Source organism: Maniola hyperantus, chromosome 14, assembly GCF_902806685.2.
Source record: "Maniola hyperantus chromosome 14, iAphHyp1.2, whole genome shotgun sequence".
Lineage (NCBI taxonomy): Eukaryota > Metazoa > Arthropoda > Insecta > Lepidoptera > Nymphalidae > Maniola > Maniola hyperantus.
The window spans coordinates 10,992,801-11,015,132 of NC_048549.1; the positions used below are offsets into that span (position 1 = coordinate 10,992,801).

Below are 22,332 nucleotides of genomic sequence, written 5' to 3' on the forward strand. Positions count from 1 at the left end.
AAGGTTGTAATCCTGACGTATCTGGTTAACCATTACCTAAGGTTACTTTTAGTGGTTTAGTCTTCAATATCAATCATAATAACATACTTCTGGTGCTGACGAGCCGGCATATTTTATGCACATAACCACTATTTTCACAAAGTTTTGTAACAAAAACTAAGATTCTTTAACCACAAAACATAAAGAAATTAGGTTAGAAATTATATTTGCAACAAAAATAATAGATCAGTTTTTTAACTGGTTTTACGGCTCTGGGTTCTAGCACTTTTGATCAAAGACTTAAGCCTACTTCACACGATAAAATGAACAAAACTTCAATTTTCGACACTTTTATTGTGATTCGACCTAAATAAATCAAGTAAAGTTATTATTTTTGTATTTCAAGTAACATCGTTCGATATTTTTCGCAAAAAATAATTTTAAGATTAAAGGGGAAAATCAAACACAACATTAGTGCAGTTCTTGTTATCTTAAATAGCAACACTTACTATTCAATTCAAACGTCATTTTAGACGGCCATTTAGGATGTTTAAATTTAGTTGAAGCAAAATTGCGAATGCAGCTTAGAAATAGAAATCCTAAAATTAAAGAATCTAAAATTTAGTTTAGGTTTAGGTTAGGGTACAACAGAATTAGCACCATTGTCAAACGTCGTGACTTTAGCTGCCAGTTACGAGTCTACTGTTTCAATTTGTAGCGTGCACTAAAATTTAGAGTCTTTAAATGTAAAATTCATGTTCTGTCCTTTTTTAGCAATATAAAAAGAAAAAGATGAGATACTCTAAATTTAGTTTAGAGAAAGACAACAGAATCGGCGCCATTGTTTTTACCAGATGAATGCCTTGTGTGACCGGACAATGGAGCTAACCATGGCTTTTATTGTTCAATGGGTCTGTTTTGTCACCGGTTTGACAACTAGTTCCGCGTTTCGCTTCAACAATGGCGCACAGAGCTGTGGTAACGGAATTAGCACTACGTGGATCATTAGATGTAGATAAAGAAAAACGTATAGGAAGGAACGTGCATTCAAAATAAACTGGCATGTTTCCACTTGAGACCGTCATTAGCAATAACAATAGGATTAAGTCGTGGCGGGTGAATTCAAAAGTATCAACACTGGTTGGTTGGCAACAAAATATATAAGGTTGAACCGGCTCCTTAAAAAATGAATGGGCTCTATGAGTGTTTGGTTTATTACCCCTATTGCTTACGTGGCATGTCGAATGTAATGCTATTGTTATTGCTAATGACGGTCTCAAGTGGAAACACGCCAGTTAATATTGAATGCACTATACATGTAGAGTTCTGTACAGTCAAAGACCAAAACTCGATTAGCACCTTAATGATCAAATTCGCTTGCACTACACGGCACGGTTGTTCATCTGAGTATTTGTGTGGCGTGTTTATAGAAAATGGTCATAAGTGCGACTGCTTTTTGATGCAATAGTTTTGTGGAATAGCTACTCGAATTCTGGGGCTGACTGTACATTGCTTTAAATAAAATAGTTGGTTTAAGGCACTAGCAACCTCCCATGGATTCGTTTGGCAAAAATAGAAATCTTTGTTCCCTATCCAGTGGGAATTTTGAAAAATCCAGCCTTATTCATTGTCTGTCTGTCTGTCCATCTGTCTGTCTGTCTGCTAGCTTTTCACGGCCCATCCGGTTAACCGATTTTGACAAAATTTGGTAGAGAGATAGCTATCAGCTATCTATGGAGCTGTATAGAGCTCAATAACAGACTTATTATCGTATTAATTTAAAAATTTAATTATCGTAACTTCAGCAATGGGTTGATAATTCAAAACTAGACAAGAGTATAATCAAGTCTAAAGAGTTTCAATAAAAGCTCGGAGGCATTCGTTTTGAAGTTAAATAATCCGAGTCCCTTTCGACAAGTTGCCGGCTAACTCAATGAGACTCCATCGCCGTAAGTTTCCTTATTTAGTTACCGGGCTTCAGGATCGAGGTAGGTATTGATAATGGAGTATTTATGGTATAGAGTTAAAGATCTTCGGATACACCTCAAAGTGGGCTCTTTATTTTATTTTATTCGTTTTTTTGCAACGTTCTTCTTTTCAACTCTTCTCAGACCTGGGCGCGTTTGATGTGATGTGAGGGGTGAGGGTCTTCTCCGTTTGGCTGGAACGGCCAGATGGGGGTACGGTCCTCGAGGCTTGGCTTCGTTACCCGGGTGTGGCGCAGGGCAGCTTTGTGACCTGGTGTTGTTCTTTAATGGTTGTGCTGGAATGGCGACCTCGCACCGGAAGACGCAGCGTTGGAAGACCCCCCACTAGGTGGACGGACAACATCAGACGAGTGGCAGGGAGCCGCTGGATCCAGGCGGCGCAAGACCGTGGCGTGTGGAAGTCCCTACAAGAGACCTATGTCCAGCAGTGGACGTCTATTGGTTGATGATGATGATGATGATGATGTTGTTCTTTAAGCCGGGATTTCACCGACTAGGGCCCGCCATCTTGACTAATGGCCCTAGTGGACTTTCTTTTATTTGTTCTCCGCGCTGATGGTGGCAGAAGCCATCTCACCGCGCGCGTAGTTTTTGTTAGTCTGTGTCAGATCGGGATGGGTCTCCTCTCGACGGCGCTGGACTCGCCGTCGGATGCGGAGATGGGGTCTTGTCGCAGTGGGTATCGCGTCGTCGTAGTCGTCGTCGCTTGGGTCGCCTGCGTGTCGTGCTGGTGTTGGAGATCGCAGGAGCTCTCGAGGTAATGGACCCCGGTCAAAAAAAAATGGCTAGATAGGAAAGGCTGAATACAGGGTGAGGGTATGGAAGCGCTCATTAGAAAAAAAACTTCTCACTCAGTGACCATCCTCAGTCTTTAATGAACCTGTTAGAAGCTAACTTCTTCTAACAGTGGACGGGGTATTCATGGACTTCCTTGTACGCATTGGTAAAGAGAGAAGATGCTAGATGATTTTACTGCAGCGAAGTTGATGATATTTGCATGTGCAAACTGGGAAAAAGAGAGAAGAGCGATTGTCAGTAGAATGGGAGACTTAACAGTAGAAAATCTAATAGAAAAAATGCTACAAAATGAGGAAAACTGGACAGCTATAACAGACTTTGCTGAAATAATAATGAAGGAAAAGGAAGAAGAAGAGAAAAGGAGAGGAAAAAAGTAAAAGACAATAATGTTGCTGTGTTGTAGGCTGAAAGGCGGGTCCACGGCCAACAAGAAGACAGCAGGGGTTTTTAGCCAGTAAGAGTCCGGCTCTGATGAGGATTTTCCCCTGCTGTAAAAACAAAAAAAAGTCTTTAATGAACGTCAAGATTGGTATGCCAATATTTAAATTTCCTAGGTTACGTTCTCATTAATTTGCTCCTTCAAAGGTTAAATAAACCATTCCGTATATTGTTTCAAGCTTCAACAAACAGTTTTGGTGAACCTAAATAAACTTCACTACAGCTTTGTTCAGTGCAAAGTCGTACAATTTTGTTTGCGGGGAATCAAATTGTTACTGCGATTGTAATTTTAAGGTTTAATAATAATTTTATTCGTCTATTTAATTCAAAACTTCCGTAATAATGTTACTTATCTATATAGAACGAAAATAGACGTGGCAAATTTAAAGTTGCTCAGCGAGCTATGGAGAGGGCTATGTTAGGAGTTTCCCAGAAGGATAAGATCCGAAATGAGGAGATCCGCAGGACAACCAAGGTCACTGACATAGCCCAAACTATTAGCAAGTGCAGCAGTGGGCAGGTCACGCCTGTCGTAGAGGCGATGGCCGTTGGAGCCGGAAAGTCCTTGAGTGGAGACCGCGTTTAAGCAAGCGTAGTGTGGGAAGCCCTCCAGCACGTTGGACCGACGATATAAAGAGGCTGGCGGGAAGTGGCTGGATGAAGAAGTCTGAGGACCGGGTGTGGTGGTGCTCTTTAGGGAAGGCCTATGTCCAACAGTGGACTTCCACAGGCTGATGATGATGATATGACTAAAATGTAACCAAATTGTAATGTGCTGACGAAGATTCATGGCATCGTTATCATTACTTATGAATAGTAACAGGTCGAGATGGCAATCGGGTTATGCGCCACCAGGTTAGTCCGGGAACTGTGCGGATGTGCGGGGCATTCTCTCCCCGATTGCCATTTCCACCTGTCGCGTACTATAAGTATGTGTGTGACACATGAATGCAAATCCTAATCGTAATCCTAATCTTGCAAAGGCGTTTTATAAGAGGAAGACAATGTTTTATTACTCACTGATGACTGATTTCTTCTGACACAATCAGTAGGTACATAATGTTTATCATACAAAACCCAAAAATGAATAGATAAGTACCCAAAAATGTTAGCAACAATTCACGTAGACGTCGTTTTATAAATCGCCGGCACTCAAGGCACAATCAGTCACGGCAATCTGAAGTGAGATACGAGTAGTTAGCGTACCGACTACCGACGCTAGCTCATGCGAGCCTAGTACTCGTACGTCCTGCAAATATTACCGCAGCCTACTTTCCAGCTGGTAATAAAGCGCTGCGCTGGAAAGTAACGATACTCTCGTATGTTATTTTCAACAGCGCTTTAATAGCGCTTGGTGGGGCAATAATATCTATGTGTACTTGTAGCCAGCTGAACGTCTCTTCACGACTAACTTCGAATTATTGAAAACAATATTGGTCTTGGTGGTGACAAAAGCATGAGGGAAGTGAGCGCGATATTGCTTATATTTAATGTTACAACACATGACAACTTCGTGGAATGGTAAATACTTACGAAACAATAACGTTAGCGAAGCGAGCACTATTTTTTTTGAAGAAAATAAGTTTCAAATGTGCGTAGCAAGCTTGTTACAAAGGGCTTTTTACTAAAGGAAGACAATGTTATATTTCTCACTAGAGACCTGTGATAAGTACGAAAAATGTTAGCAACAATTCACGTAGACGTCGTTTTATAAATCGCCGGCACTCAAGGCACAATCAGTCACGGCAATCTGAAGTGAGATACGAGTAGTTAGCGTACCGACTACCGACGCTATCTCATGCGAGCCTAGTACTCGTACGTCCTGCAAATATTACCGCAGCCTACTTTCCAGTTGATTATAAAGCGCTGCGCTGGAAAGTAACGACTCTCGTATGTAATTTTCAACTGCGCTTGGCGGGGCAAACATATTATGTGTTTGTGTGGTCGCTTCAAGTTGCGTGTTGTGGACTAAAGTCAATTTGATCAAAGCTAGGGAACGCTATTGATTGTTATAACAGTGTTACATTGTTAAGGTTCCGTACCAGTAGGGTGCCATCGGGATTCTATTACTAAGGCTCCGCTGTCCACCCGTCTCTCCGACTGTCTGTCAGCGGGCTGTATCTCGTGAACCGTAATAGGTAGAGAGTTGAAATTTTCACAGAACGTGTATTTCTATTGCCGCTATAACAGCAAATAAAAAAAAATTAAAATCATCCGCCATGAAAATTTGAAAAACTAAAAAGTGTTATTTACCCTTCGTGTGTGAGTCCAATTCCCACTTGACCGATATTTTTATTTTATTCTGTATATTGCGGATTGAAACATCTTCGATTGAGCATTTTTCGAAGTTCATACGAGTCGTAAGATTTGATTTTTATAATCGGAATCAACGCTTTTCGCTCCATGAACAACTTGATTTTAATCTCTGTTTTAGTTAACTCCAACTAGATCCAAGAAAATTAATAATACCGTTATAGTCGCGCAACTATAACGGTATTACTAAGTTCCGTCCCTGGCTTTGCTTCCTCTCGTTCCAGAAAGGGTGGCAGTAGCTCTATAAAAAGTTATAAATTTCATTTTTAAATTGAAGCTACTTTTGCAAATTTTCTGATATACGAGTATAGGACAGGTGTTGCATATTTTTATACTACACGGACACAACAGCCCAAAAAAGGAGTGTAATGTTTTAGGGGTCTATGTATCTCGTAGTATGTGAGTTTCTTTATTCCACTATAACTTCTAAATACCTGACCAGATTTGTTTGTACATAATATGGTATCGAATCAAATCCATGCAAGTGCGAGTCAGACTCGCGCACCGAGGGTTCCGTACTCGCGTATTTTTTTCATTATAATTTACCGTTTTAGATACATACATACATTATTCTTTCATCAAATAAACTGATTATGTCCATACCTTTGACGTACAAGGACGTTGGTTTAGAGAACTCGGTGCCGATGGCGTTCTCAGCAACGCACTCGAACTTCCCTTGATCTTCCTCCTCGCTCTTCACTATTTGTAGTGTACCTGAGAAAAGAAACAACAGTATTATTCACAGGTTCATTTTATAACTTCTTGATGAGTTTACTGGAGCTATAGAAGAAAATAAATATCAATCAATCAATCAGCCTGTTCGTGCCAAAATGTTCTGCCACTAGAACCAAACATCCGATTTAAATTTGGGCCCGACAAAGGACAATAATTGGGAACGGGGGGGTAACCCGTAACATAGCTACACAACACTATAATGTTATATGTTTATACGATATTCGCAGAGGTATGCCAATGCTTTCTTTCATTTTACGTTTCACCGACACATTAGTTCGAAAGTTTAATGCTGTATGCAAAATTTTAACTTCCCGACTATCGTTATCAGCCCGTACGAAGTTTTATTCTCTTTGTTTTTATTTAAAATTTAAAAGCTCATTCGCTAAATGGAAAAAAGGATTGAAATTTACTATTGTGAAATCTAAAATTCTAGTGAATGTAATCATTATAACTTGCCTGACCTAACATAAGTTTTATTTATAGGCACAGAGAATTCAAACCTTAAGGGTTTTGCATGAAAACAAAATCGTAAAATGTTGGCGGCAGACAAGGGAGAATGCTTTGTTGTGATTGGTGGACTCAAAAGTCACGTAATCAAGACAATGTGCGGAATGAGGGTACCGAACGGGCGTGGGCCAAATTTTATGCTAAGCAACTGTCTAAGCTTGGCGATCGGGGGTGTCCAGCTATTAGGCGTCTATGGTCTGTGCGTATAGGTAATTAGAAGGAAAATTTATATTACGACAAAATTTACATTGAACTGTTATTTACCTCTCTTCATTATTATTATCATCATCAACCCATCGGTGAAGTTAAAGACCAGGAGAGTGACAGTTACTTTTTATTCCGGAAAATTAAATAGTTCCCACGGGATTTTTCAAAATCTAAATCCACGTGGACGATGACGCGGCCATCAGCTAGTTTTAGAATATTAGTATCTCCCCTGGCCATTTACTAGCATGGTATAAAATAAATATAATCATGTCCACTGAATTCAATGATGCTCGCGTGTAAATTGTGTAATAAAATTGTGTATTACGTATTCGTACCTAGTAATGTCGTCACAAGCTCAGAAGCGAAGCCACAAAACACTGACAATTAAAGAAAAATGTAAAATTTTAAACGGCCTAAATCGTAATTTGTCGGATTACAAGGTACTCTTTTGTAAAAAAATCCGGACTATAGGGGGTCTTAGGCAGTACTCTATATTCCGACGAATTCGATAGTCCGACACTGGCCTGCAAAATGATTGTCGGATTACCGGGGGTCCACTGTATTAGTATCTCCCCTGGCCATTTACTAGCATGGTATAAAATAAATATAATCATGTCCACTGCATTCAATGATGCTCGCGTGCCTTAGAACTGAAAGGTAAACCGTGCAGTTATGTAACTTGTTAATAGTTTTCAAAACTGAACATAGTTTATTATCGCGTTTAATAGTTTGAGCGAAATTGCAACGGTTTCATTTTATCATTAATGTATTTTAAAATTACTTAAAAATTGATTTTTGATTTTATGAAAAAAATGTAGTTTTTTTTATTTTGTTGCTATTGCGGTTGGATCAACCTGGAGCAATTATTTTGCATAGCATTGCTGAAATTTTCAGGCATTGCTGCGTATTGCAGTATAGTCCCTAAAAGGCCTAAAAATGACTCCTACGATACGAAGCGATAAGAATTTTTGTTGTTTTGAAAATAGAAATTTAAAAAATATCGTGATCTACGGACGGATTCAATATCATGCGCGAGTTTATCGATAGATACGGACTACGGATGTTCCTAAAATAAAGTTAGGTTAGAATTTTCGAGAAACTTCGTGAAACTCTTGAAGGTAAAAAAGTGGGAGTTGGAGACTTGGAGTCGGCCCGGACAAAGGGAATGCAATTACTGTGAAACGGACATTCGTTGTTCTAAAGACAAATTGACAGATCTAGTGTTTTTTCAGTCATTTTTGTGAGAAATTGAATGGAAAACTTTTGCATTTTATTATTTTACTGTAGTAAAGTGTTCACGAAGCTAGCTGATGCCTGTGACTGCGTTCGCGTGGATTTAGGGTTTAAAAATCCCGTGGAAATCCTAGATTTTTCGGGATAAATAGTGTCCGAGGGCGCGACGTTTTTTTGCTAACAACTCAAACTAATGTTTATGTTATTATAGTTTGTGTGTCTGTTACCCATCTTTGTACGGGTCAACTGATTAAGAAAAGATTTCTATAGTTATGTAAAAAAAATATGTAAATAGGAACACGCGGACGAAGTCGCTGGCAATCACTTATAATATCATAACTTGTTACATTACGCGGCCGAAAAGTATTGTACATCGACCTTTAGAAGGAGATAGAAGATTTGTAGAGCACTGTCTCTGTCGTTGAGACCGACAAAACGTCATATATGTAGGTATCAGTGACAGAGACAACGCTCTACAAAGCCGAAATGTCATTCTACAAGGCAAAGTACATTACTTACGGCCGCGTCCTGTAGCATATTATATTGAAATTTGTTAGAATGTATTGAAATTGAATAGATAGGTGGGTACTCTAGTTTTGAAGTTAATAACAATATGAACACGCACATGTAGGTACGAGCAGGTAATGTATATTATATTGTAACGAACATGTTCTACAAGTAGAGGGTTTCTTAACTTTGGAGAAACTCTCAAACTTAACAGTGTCAAATTGAAAGTTTATCGAATCTCAATGTGCACATTTTGAATAGATGTAGGTACATTGTGTAAAGCTTTATTATAAAATGTTGTAGCCTGTCTATACTCTATACAAGGGGAGAAGTTACGACTTCCAAAAAGGAGGTGGTTCTCAATTCAGCCCGTTTTTTAATTGTATGTACACCGATTTTTCCGAGTTTTCTGGACCGATTTGTATTATTTTAATCAACAGAGGAAGCTTCCGTGGTAGTCCGTCGTACAAGAAACAACACTTTTAATTGTTTATTTTTATTTTCATGGCAACCGTTTTGAAATTTTTATTATTTGTTGTTATAGCGGCAAAAGAAACACGCATTCTGTGAAAATTACAGCTCTCTACCAATTAGATACGGTTCATGAGATACACCAACTCGGTAACAGACAGACGGACGGAAGGAAGAAAAGCGGAGGTTTAGTAATATGGTCCCGTTGGCACCCTTCGGGTACGGAACCCTGAAATGATGAATGCTCGTACCGTTTTACTTTATTTCTGTAGTCTCACTTGGCCGGTTTTTTGTGATGTAATCACTAATTCACGGTTTTCTGATTTTTTCTTTAATTCGTGCTTTTTTCTTATAAGGTGGTTATAAGACCTAATACCCACCTGCCAAATTTCATGATTCTAATTTTCTAGGTCAACGGAATGTACCCGATAGGTTTCGATTCCCTTTTCTTGACAAACACGACAGACAACGAAGTGATCCTATAAGGGTTTCTTTTTTCCTTTTGAGGTACGGAACCCTGAAATGGACGAATGCTCGGTGGAAGTTCGTACACACATGTTAATTTATTTATTTTTATTTATTATTATTAAACTTATAAAAATTACATTTTATTACTGCTACATTCAGTGCCACAAAACCACAGTCGGTTTTACTGAGCACTGTGTTAACTTAATATAGTAAGTATAATATAATATAACTATAAAACTAATACATAATATGATCACAAATAGGTAGGTAGTAGGCACAATCAGCAACAAAGCCCGGCCCGCACCCGTCCATAGTCGCTTGTACTGATGGCGGGCGCAAATCTAGCCCTGCCGCTGACTGTACATATTAAACTTAAGCTAGTGAGTAGGTAAGAATAAAATTATGGCAAATATTTCACGTCCGAGGACTGGCCCTCGCAATAGAAAGGTTCGGAACACGTATCTTGTTTCCATACACTGGATTCAATATGCGTCTATCGACAGAGCGGACGTGCCCCGGAAATCGACAAGAACTTCCAAAAAACTGCCTAAGGGGTACCGTCGTAAACAAAGTAAAAAGAGAACACGGGAAATGTAAACATATAAACTCGTAATATTGACGTGTATTTCCTACTAGCTGATGCCCGCGACTTCGTCCGCGTGATATTAGGTTTTTAAAAATCCCATGGAAACTCTTTGATTTTACTGTATAAAAAGTAGCCTATGTCACTCTCCAGGTCTATATACCTACCCATGCGAAAAATCACGTCAATCCGTTGTACCGTTGCGACGTGATTGAAGAACAAACCAACAAACAAACACACTTTCGCATTTATAATAGGTAAGAGTACTGATTTCGTATTTTGCTCTTAATAACGTTATATATTTTGTAAATATTATAAACTAAATCGCCTAAAATTTGACGACGAGCAGATGTTTTAATGAGATATCTCCTGGCAATAAGACTTGAGACGATGCAGTCTACTAATAAATCTTACTAATTGTAAAGATACTTGCCAACGTAGAAGAAGTATACACTTGTAAAGCCATGTAATATCCACGTAATCTTATGAAAGTTCATAAATCTACTTCGTCTCAACTTCTCAATAATATCCAAGGAATATAAAGCTTAAATGTCATTGTTAGTGTAGGACAAAACACGTCAACAGATCAGCGAGGGCCACGTCCACGTCCCATGGGGGCTATTCCCCCCCCCCCCTCCCCCTATTGTTCTTGTACACTAACAATGTTCTTAATACTTTACACTAGGGTCGACAAATAGGGACAAAAAAAACCAGTCAAGTGCGACTCAGGCTCGCACACGACGCTTGTGATATGAGGACAGTTCATAAACCTACTTCGTTCCAACATCCAAATAATCGCACCCACGCCACGCCACGGACGGAATATAAAGCTTAAATGTCATAGTGTAGGACAAAACGCGTCACCAGATCAGCGGGGGGCGTAATTAAAAGAAAAATAAGTGCTATTCATAAACGTCCAGCGGAATAGCCGGGTCGCGGCGGTATTACGTGCCACCAGCCAGCCCCGATCCCCGCTTGTTCTTGTACACAAACAATGTTCTTAATACTTAACCCTAGGGTTGACAAAATAAGGAAAACAAGCAAATAATGTCATTTCTCGTTCAAAGAGCTACATTGTAATATGGGCATTTGAAAGTAGTTTCGATAACTGCAAAGTGTCGCTACTAGATCGCATTAAACAGTCGCTTCAGTACTGAGTTAACATACATATCACTAATTTCGTCACTGGCAGTAAGCGAGACCGTGGCCGAATGGTCAAGGCATCGGATGCGAACCCAGAAGATGCAGGTTCGATTCCTGCCGGTCACGCAATTTTTGATATGTATTTAAAATTATTTAGTAATTTCCTTGAAGTGTAGGTAAACACTAAAAAATTATAAAAAAAATAAGGATCGAAAACACAAAAGAAAAAAGTTGAAGAATACTAATGGCTACTTATCTTACTTTTGGAAGTAAGATAAGTAACGATTAGTAAGACTCTCTTTCTTCTTCTTTAGATAATATTTCCTTACCAAAACACATTTATAATATTTTGGACTTTGAATTGTTTTTATTGTAAAACTAGCTTATGACCGCGACTTCGTCTACGTAGACTACACTTTCAAACCTTTGTTTTACCCCTTTAGGGTTTGCATTTTGAAAAATCCTTTCTTAGTGGATGCGTCATACGTCATCTGCATGCCAAATTTCAGCCCGATCCGTCTAGAAGTTTGAGCTGTGCGTTGATAAGATCAGTCAGTCAGCCACTCAGTCAGTCACCTTTTCCTTTTATATGTGTTTTATATATACATACATAGATGTACTTACTATTTGTTTGGAACGATTAGTAATAAATCATCAAAACCAAGAATACTCTGCCGACTTCAAAGTCGCAAAGATTTTTAAGAGATAGAGATTCGAGAACCAGTACTTTTCAGGTACAGAAGACTAACTCTGCAAAGACGTTTAAATAAAAAGTGACTCTTGTTACGACACAATACAGTGTAAACCAGCTCACACAGGCATTACGGTCTAAAATTACCAAACACCACTCTATTTCACGTAAAGTCTTATCCCTTGTATCTCTCTCTTCTGAGATATCTCCAATAAGATAAGCCGACGAAGGAGCCCGCTGTCGTAGGTATAATATATGCCTTGGGTCACTTGACCAAGTGAGCCTGGCCTGGTAATACTGGGAACGGCGTTCCGAACCTGTGGTAAATTAAAACTACCTGACTATTCATAAACACTTGTAAAAAGTTTACATGAATAAAAAAACATTCTATTCTATTCTATTCTATAATAAACCTTGCCACTTGACAACCCTAACTCGCGCTCACGCGGGTCAAAGTTATATGGTCAAAGACGGTTTATCATGGAGGCCCGTTTAATCTGGCTCTTAGGTCGGCCGTCGGAACGGGAGGTGAGGTTTACTTTACGCCAACGCGGTTGATTTAAGTGGTCACAGGATATCACGACGGACACTTATGAGCTACTAACGTCTGCAATGAGTGGTGTAATGATTATTGCGCACAGTGATTCATTGCGCGTGCCGGGGATTAAGACGTCATCCGTCACGCTGAGATCATTACAAGGCTATGTGGATAGGAACCGTGTAAATCCTTGGGGTTAGTTGGATTTACTTGTATTGTTATATAGCTCAACCGGTAAAAGAGTGGACTGAAAACCGAAAGGTCGACGGTTCAAACCCCGCCCGTTGCACTATTTGTCGTACCTACTCCTAGCACAAGCCTGACGCTTAGTTGGAGAGGAAAGGGGAATATTAGTCATTTAAAATGGCTAATATTCTTTAACAAAATAAAAAAATGTAATGGAGTTAAGGAAATTAAAACTTTCCAGATTGTTAATGCGAAAGTGTGTTTGTTTGTTGGTTTGTTGGTTTGTCCTTCAATCACGTCGCAATGATGCAACGGATTGACGTAATTTTTTGCATGGGTATATAGATATATGGGATAAAGACCTGGAGACTTAAATAGGCTACTTTTTATCCCGGAAAATCAAAGAGTTCCGACGGGATTTTTAAAAAACCTAATTCCACGCGGACGAAGTCGCGGGCATCAGCTAGTAATTTATATATATGATGCCCACTACCAGTACCGTTGCCAGTACCAGTGCCAGTACCGTCGCCAACGCAAGCACGTTGCAAGACGTCACTTAGCCAGGTTCGCAGATATTTCCGATGGGTTGTACCTACCTAGTACCTAATACCTAATAATAAAAGTAGCCAGATAAGAATTCCTCCTCTTAAAACTTGGAGTGTCCGTTAACTCGTAATCACATTCCCTTTGTGTCCGCCCCGAACGTTGTTTACAACTTGCTACTTTTTCCCTTTCACAGTATTTCAAAAGTTCTGGCGAGTTCCGGCTCACGTCCATCCCATCGATAAGAGCATACTGAATACCGTGCAGGAACAAGCGAACAGGATACGTGTTCCAAACACTTATTCAATTTCCAACTAGACTGCTCGCTATGAACTTGTGAGTTGTGTGACTGAAATGTGTAGGACTAAATACTTTTGTCGATATTGGCTAATAATTCTTCGACCCCCCCGCCCGATAAAAGGCGCCCTAAGCACGTCCTTAACGATCCCGACGAACAAATCATGACCGACAATGCTCCCTATCTCGTAGGGCTACAAGTCAACCTGCGGACTAACCAGTAGTCCAACAACTCCACCCATCCCAACATCATCCTAAGCCGTGGTCCGAGCCTCACAGGCGCCCTTAGGAGGACGTTGCCCCCCGACCGCGACCTCTCGAATTATTTCTTCGCGCCCCCCCCCCCCCCCCCCAAAGTCTAGGTTAGTCTAATCTATACCCACAATATCATTTTACAAGCGGCAGATCCTAACTAGGCCATATTCGGCCTTTTTAAGTAATTAAATATCACTAGCTTTAACGGTGAAGGAAAACATCGTTAGGAAACCTGCATCCCTGAGAGTTCTCTATAATGTTCGCAAAGGTGTGTGAAGTTTACCAATCCGCACATGGCCAGCGTGGTAGACTATGCCCAAACCCTTTTCACTCTGAGAGGAGACCCGTCCTCAGTAGTGAGCCGGCGATCGGTTGATCATGATGATGACACGAATCTCGGAAGAAATTGTGGTGTGTATGAAAACTAGCGCGAATGTAACTTTTATATTCCTCCTTTAATGAGAAAGGCAGCCTGTCTTCCAGCGGGATATAAGTGGCCTCTTACTTATTCATGAAACTTTTATTTTGCATTTTTGCAGTTTCTTCGCGAAAAGCCAAATAAATAACTCGACCCTTAAGTTAGCAAGCACTGTCAAATATTCCAACGCCCTATATGATTGTTCACTGTACCTACATCTAAATATATAAAAGGAAAAGGTGACTGACTGATTGACTGACTAATCTATCAATGCACAGCTCAAGTTACTGGACGGATCCAGCTGAAATTTGGCACACAGATAGCTATTATAGGCATCCGCTAAGAAAGGATTTTTGAATATTCAACCCCTAAGGGGGTGAAATATGGGTTTGAAATTTTTGTAGTCCACGCGGACGAAGTCGCGAGCATAAGCTAGTAATATATGGGTGTGTTTCCACTGAAGAAGAGACGACTGGAGTGGAATGGAAACCTGCAGAAATATACCGATAATACTTTTGATGACATGATAATTTTACCACAAAATCTCTCAATGATATTTATTATTTATCACGGAATCTCTCATTGATCGAAACGTAGTCTGCGCTCTACTCCGCTCGTCACCACTTCAATCGAAACGCACTTTTATTATTATTTAGTAGGTAGGTACTCTTAGTACAAGTTCGCATAGCTCGACAAAGCTAACTTTCGAATATATTATATAATATAATGTCCTCCTCCCGACCGAACTTCGGGTACGGCCGTCAGTCTCAATAGAGATTAGTTAAACGCGCGGAAGGTGTTATAGTGCACAAGTGTTTGCGCAAAGCAGGTGCACTCTCTATACCTTCTCTCTCATAGCCCAATGAGACGGAAACCCGACACGACCAGAGAGAGATCAGGCGCAGGACCGACAGCTTTACGTGCTCTCTGAGGATAATATATTATTACAATATAGTGTCTGAGTGAAATGGTTCTAAAGCCCTTTTTGTTTTAACGGTCGAGCGTGCATCTACAATTTTTAAAATTCTGATTTAAAGAGCTGAGTCACTGGTGTGACTATGTGGCTCTCGTAAGTCTACATAATATTATCCAAACACTTAAAATAGGATCTAAAAACCACTTATTTACTAAATTATTTCTACGACTTATGATATGAAATTAAAAAAAGACATTTTGAGTGTAAGGCTTCTAAACAATAAATTTTAAGTTCATTACTGTAACGTTATTGTTCGAAATCTATGAACGTTGTCGAGATGTAAAAACTCGTAATAAGGGTACAGGTAAATAACCGAGTAATGTTATGAAATTAAAAAGACATATTGAATGTAAGGCTTTAAAACAATAAATTTTAAGTTCATTACTCTGACGTTATTGTTAAAAATCTATGAACGTTGTCGAGATGTAAAAACAAGATGAGATAAGGGTACAGGTAAATAACCGAGTATTTTCCGCAGTAGTTTTGTACACTATTTCATCCAAGGGTTAATATCGCGAAGGTGCTATAAAAATATGGGAGCCCGAGTCTCTGGGGGCGCGGAAATTTATGGGTATCAATCCGACGTGGGATGATGAATTGGAAAATAATGCGCGAATAATATGAACACCCTTGAATATTATATGTTCTGGCTGACGCAGGGCGGAGGAAAAAAGATTGTTGTATGAAATAATATACCTACCTATGTTGCTTTTTTTACATGCTTGCTTTTAGCAGTGAAATAGTGAGCTTGTAGCTTCTCTCGGTGAAAATGTAAATCGTCTTTATTCCCTATCCCGTGAGAATTTTGGAAAATCTGGCCTTATTCTTGTCGACGTTATAAAGGGAAACTGTACACAATGTCAGCTTTCTAGATTCAAGGGTTTGGGCTGGGTAGTATACGACAGCCCGTGAGTGAGGGCTTTTCTTTTGACCCGACTGCGCTGAAGCTCAAAGGAGGGTCATGTGTTTGACCTGTATGTATTATAATATAGTATGTATTAATTATTATAAGTACAAACTATAAGAATTTATTCTTCGCAATACATCCATACTAATAATATTATAAATGCGAAAGTGTGTCTGTCCGTCTGTCTGTCTGCTAGCCTTTCACGGCCCATCCGTTCAACCCATTTTGATGAAATTTGGTACAGATATAGCTTGCATACCGGGGAAGGACATAGGCTAATTTTTATCACGAAAAATCAATCTCGATTCTCGTGGGAAGAGTTCCCACGAGATTTTCAAAAACCGAAATCCACCCGGACGAAATTGCGGGCATCATCTCATATAACATAACAGAACCGCCAGGATAAATAACCAGAAAACAAGATGACACAAAATCTTTCAGGTGAAAAAAAAAACACCTATACGCAACCTTAAAATTCATCAATTATTTCAGACAACAATTGTACCGTCCAAAAAAAGCTTCATGTCGATGGATGGCTCAGAATTGGCGCAGTCGGTTTGTGGGTCAAGAATACTTCGAGCTGCAATGTCAAAACAACCGCGACGATTGCCAACATTCTTTGAAGGGCGGCCCGAGGGTACTCGGTGAATTTCTCACCACGTTTCGAGCTTAATTTTACCCAACAGACCTCTAGTAATAAAATGGCGAGGGGTGAATTTAGATAATGTTGTACTTCACATTACAGAAGACTTGCAGAACAATGCAAATGCACCATTTGAAAGTGAAATAATATATTACGGAAGTGAAATAACAGCAATCCTATTACAATTTGACTCCCAAGAGTTGAGTCGAAATCGCTTTTGCAATGTGACAAAACGGCTAAATTGTGGAACTATGGAGCATGAGCATTAACAATAAATAAAAGGCCTGTTGCGATGTGGTTTTATTTGAGTTCCCCACGTCCTGTGGCTTACAGTAATCCCCGGGTCCCTCCACGTAGCGCGCTGTTTTATTTGATTACCGGCTAGCCCCAGGGGCGACCACGATTTCGCAGGGCCCTGAAATGTTTGCGATTGTAGTGGCGTCATTTTTTGTATTTTTTTAGAAACGGCGTTTGTTAATTTTTAATCTTGTTTCGAGCGTTTGTAAAAAATGCTTCATATTTCAGTGTTTAAAATATTTTGATCATTTATCTATGTTGAATAAACAAATAGTCAGTGTGTGATAACCAGTAGAAAAACAGTTTGATAGGTAAATAATTATCATTACCAAACTTAGTAAAATATAAGGAAAGTACAAAATATTGCAGAGTGTATTTTGATCTGTGGCTTACAGTAATCCCCGGGTCCCTCCACGTAACAGCGCTGTTTTATTTGATTACTGGCTAGCCCCAGGGGCGGCCACAATTTCGCAGGGCCCTGACATGTTTGCGATTGAGGTGGTTTAATTTTTTGTATTTTTTTAGAAACGGCGATTAGGTATTAAACCTTAATGTTGTTTCGGACATTTGTAAAAATGCTAGATATTTTTGTATTCAACATATTTTAATCATTTATCTTGTTAAATCAACAAATAGTCAGTGTGTGTTTACCAGTTTTGGTAGATAAACAGTTTGATATGTAAAATTGTTTTCACTGGTCAAGTATGAAGAAAGTACAAAACAGAAAGTGGATTTTTGAGTTTCGCATGTCCCGTAGCTTAAGTAATCCCCAGGTCCGTCCACTTCTGTTTTATTTGAAAACCAGCTAGCCCCCTGGGACTGGGCCTGTGGTAACTTCCACAATTTCACCCGCTTCTGGCATGTTTGTAATCTTACGGCTGTCATAGTGTTTTTTTTCGCAAAGTATCAATTTATTAACACGACCTTTTATTATTTTAGCTAAGCACATCTTTAATAATACTTGATGTTTTTATACGAAGGTGAATAGTGGAGGAAGCGTCAAGATAACAAATTAGGCATAATTTTAAATAAAAAACGTTTTTCTTTAAAGTTAAAATAAAAATTTGCAAATTTCAAAAAAATTATATTTCTTAAAGAAGCCCCGGATCCCCACTAGTCCCACTTTAGTAACATGTTTTATTTGATGACTGGTTAGTACTGTATTATGTACTTAAATATCTATGCCGGCTAGTCCCTGGGGAGACTTTCACGAATCCGCCCGGCCCTGGCCCCTAACAGGTTTGTGATTATGGTAGCAGTTTTTTCACGTAAAGTGTCATCTTCTAAATATATAAAAGGAAAAGGTGACTGACTGACTGACTGATCTATCAACGCATAGCTCAAACTACTGGATGGATCGGGCTGGGCATGTAGATACTCGTAGCTATTATGCCGTAGTCATCCGCTACGAAATTATTTTGGAAAACTTAACTTAAACTTAAGGGGGTAAAATAGGGTTTAAAGTTTGTGTAGTTCACGTGGACGAAGTTGTGGGCATAATCTGGTTTAATAATAAGGATTTAGAACACTTCTATTGAACACCACAAAATTAATTCTTTTTAATTTTAAAAGGCTTGACATTTTGGTTTGAATATCAATTTGATACACTCTAGACGAAGATATTCTACATTATACATATATCACACAACGGCTTTACTCACGTGTTAAGTTAAGATAATATATGATAATGGAAATCACTCACGATAGTTTAAACGCTAAGATATTCTACTTAGACTTAGAGCCTCAATAGCTCAACTGGTAAAGGAGTGGACTGAAAACCGAAAGGTCGACGGTTCAAACCCCGCCCGTTGCACTATTGTCGTACTTACTCCTAGCACAAGCCTGACGCTTAGTTGGAGAGGAAAGGGGAATATGAGTCATTTAACATGGCTAATATTCTTATTAAATATATATATATATATATATATATATATATTTTAAGCCAAAAAATACAGCATCGACAGTAATCTTAACGGATTAACTCATTAAAGCTGTACTACTTACATAGTATGAGCGACCACTAACATTTCTAAAGTTCCCACTAAGCGACTCAAGTAATTAAATCAAAATGTCCCATTTCAAGAACCCTTCTGTCACTCGTATATCTTGTAAACTCTTAATTAGACAAGCTATATTATAGAATTTCAACTGTATAAGGTTGTAGGTTGCTATAAAACGCAACTTTTAAAGGCAGTTAGCTCATTCCCGCAACTTCGTCCGCATGGACTAAGTAGATACACGAATTTCAAACAACCATTTTACCTCATTCGGGCTGTATTTACAAAAATCTTCTTAGCGGATGTCTACGTCGTAATAATAGCTATCTGCATGCCAAATTCAAATTACCTTTATATCGAAACTAGATTATGCCCGCGACTTCGTCCGCGTGAACTAAATATGATTCAAATCCCTATTTTACTGCCTTAGGGGTTGAATTTTCGAAAATCCTTTATTAGCGAATGTCTACGTCATAATATTAGCCATCTGCATGCCAAATTTCAGCCCAACCCGTCCAGTAGTTTGAGCTGTTAAAAAAAAAAAGTCTACTTTTTGTCCCACGAAAGTGATTCCACGAGATTTTTAAAAGATTCAAATCCTCGCGAACTAAATCGCGGGCATCATCTAGTAGACAACATCTAAATATGTATAGTACCTATAAAAGGAATAGGTCTGACTATCAACGCACTCACGCAAATCACGCAAAGCTCGCAAATGATTTTTGAAAATTTAACCCTTAAGGTGGTAAAATAGGGGTTTTTAGTCCAAGCGGACGAAGTTGCGAGCATGAGCTAGTAGATAGATAAAAATAAACAAATAAATAAAATACCACTTGTAAGCGTACTCCAAAGAATTAACAAAAACGTTGCATCTGGAAGCGACACGGGGCGTAGTTGAGCACATACGGTCTCGATCAAGTTAAGCCCCAGTTATACCACTGTTATTGTTGTATGAATTAAGAGCCGTTTTTGTTGGAACAACCGTCTGTGCCATCTCGTTCAAGCTTGGGGGCCGGCATTTGTATGCAAATGAATCGCAATCTCACCCTTTAGAGCGGTTACGCACTCATTCGATCCGAGTCTTTGAAAATACGTTCCGAAGTAGTCATAGAACTATGCGTGCGTAAGCTACCAGCTTACGCACTAGCTCCGACTTCCATCAATCCATCCATCACACGAGTTCTCTCCGTCATCCGTGAGAATATATCGGATGTGCCTCGGATTCAAATCGGACATGACGTAGATACGTCAAAGATATTCACTGAGTAGCTTGGATTTGGAACAGAGATCAGATTAGTGCGTAAGCAATATCCGAGTTCGGTCCGAGTTTTTTGTATATCCAGATTTTCACGGACTCGGATCGTATGAGTGCGTAACCGCCCTTATGTCGCAATCACCGTTATATCTACCTCAGGTTTGTGAGCCCACCGCATTATTATACTAAGAAAACCCATTTGATCAAGGGAGGATCTGCACTCAGCAATTAAGTGAGGCAGATAGAGAAAGAGAGAACAAAACGGTACAAAAAAGAGAAATGGCTGACTATATCGCCCCCTAATCCTGCTTATATTATAAATACGAAATTGTGTTTGTTGGTTTGTCATCTTATCACACCATAACGGCGCAACGGACTGACCTTTGTGGTTATAGACCTGAAGAGTGACATTAGCTATTCTTGATCCCTGAAAAAGATTTCCCACGGGTTCTTTTAAAAAACATAAATCCACGCGGACAAAGTAGCGGGCATCTAGTGGCTTATAATCGTAAAAAACTTCGTGAGGTAATACTAGTCCAATAACTTTTTTAAATCACTAGATATCTTATAATAATTTTATTATGTCACTCATACACATTTTTTATTATTTTTTAACTTATATGTTTTTCACATAACTAATTATTTAAAACTAACAGTGGCATAGAACCGCGATAAATAATGTTCTCACAATGCATAATAATTATGCTAATTTATGTATGTAATTCAAACAACACATACAAATTCATGAAAACAACATTGTACAAATACTAAACCGCATGAATTAGTTTCACATATTATCGTTTCCACATTTATTTTGTTAAATCTACCTTACGTGTGATATATTTTCAGGTCGATTAAATAAAATATGTACAATGTGCTCAGTAATTATAAAGTGCATAAACGAAAGGACGTGAACGTGACTCAAATTGGTCATTAAAAAATCGAAAAAAACATTAATTATTGTTTATTTCCGTTTTTAAGTTTTTTTCTCCTTATGTCAATAAATGCCAAAAACGTATAAGATTAGGCAGTAAATAAATAGTGAGATTAAAAATCCTGAAAGAAAAAATTGAAATATTGTTAAAAAATAAATTAATTTATAATTTACTAGCTTATGCTCGCAACTTCGTCCGCGTGGATTACACAAATTTCAATCCTCTATTTTAACCCCTTAGGGGCTGAATTTTCAAAAATCTTTTCTTAGTGAATATGTACGTCGTAATAGCTATCTTTATACCAAAATTGCAGCCCGATCCGTCCAGTAGTTTGAGCTGTGCGTTGGTAGATCAGTCAGTCAACTTTTCCTTTTATATATTTAGTTTGATAAATATGTCTTTTCTATTAGCAACAAATTTTTGTCGAGACCAAAGTCATAATTCCGCGGCCAAGTTTAGTTGTTAATTCCACCACCATTTATGATAGGTCGTAAAACCCTGACTTTGTTTCGCGTAGGTATAATTTACTACCACGTAATAACAGACTATAAGAGTCAAAACACACACGCTACTTTAGCCTCGCCGATCAGCGATTTTGATATTGTCTTGCAACGTGTTATGGCGACTTGTTGCGTAAATACATATAGTGAACCGAGGCTGAGCTGGAGGGGGAGGATGAGATGGCTTAATGGTCGTAGCACCTATGTACCTGAACGACTGGATCCATTTACCAAGCAAAATAATTAATGTTTTTTCTGCCAGTTGATATAATTCCTATTCTTCCATATTATTCTTCCGGTATTTTTCCATAGGATTGCTCGGCCTATAGACGTGGACCAACAAACTAACTGTATGCTTGTACCTACTACAATTCGTGACACGTAGAATTACAGAGCTGCGCTGACGTCACGTCAGGTAGACTTTGACTTCAGCGACGCGGATGTGCGACAGCGACACGTTTGCACGAGCGGAGGATATCTATGGCTAAGTGTCGGGTGGTGCTGTCGATTACCTCCATATATTC

General features: G+C 39.0%; 1 protein-coding gene across 9 annotated transcripts in view; it reads right to left on the reverse strand.

Annotated features, from left to right (window-relative positions):
* The window catches only part of Lar (tyrosine-protein phosphatase Lar), a 566,012-nt gene that overhangs the window by 53,749 nt on the left and 489,931 nt on the right, over positions 1–22,332 (reverse strand). For all 9 annotated transcript variants that reach the window (XM_034975410.2, XM_069503060.1, XM_034975408.2 and 6 more), the window contains one exon: positions 6,120–6,230. In XM_034975410.2, coding sequence (XP_034831301.2) covers positions 6,120–6,230 — 111 coding nt within the window. The remainder of the gene's footprint in view (positions 1–6,119; positions 6,231–22,332) is intronic.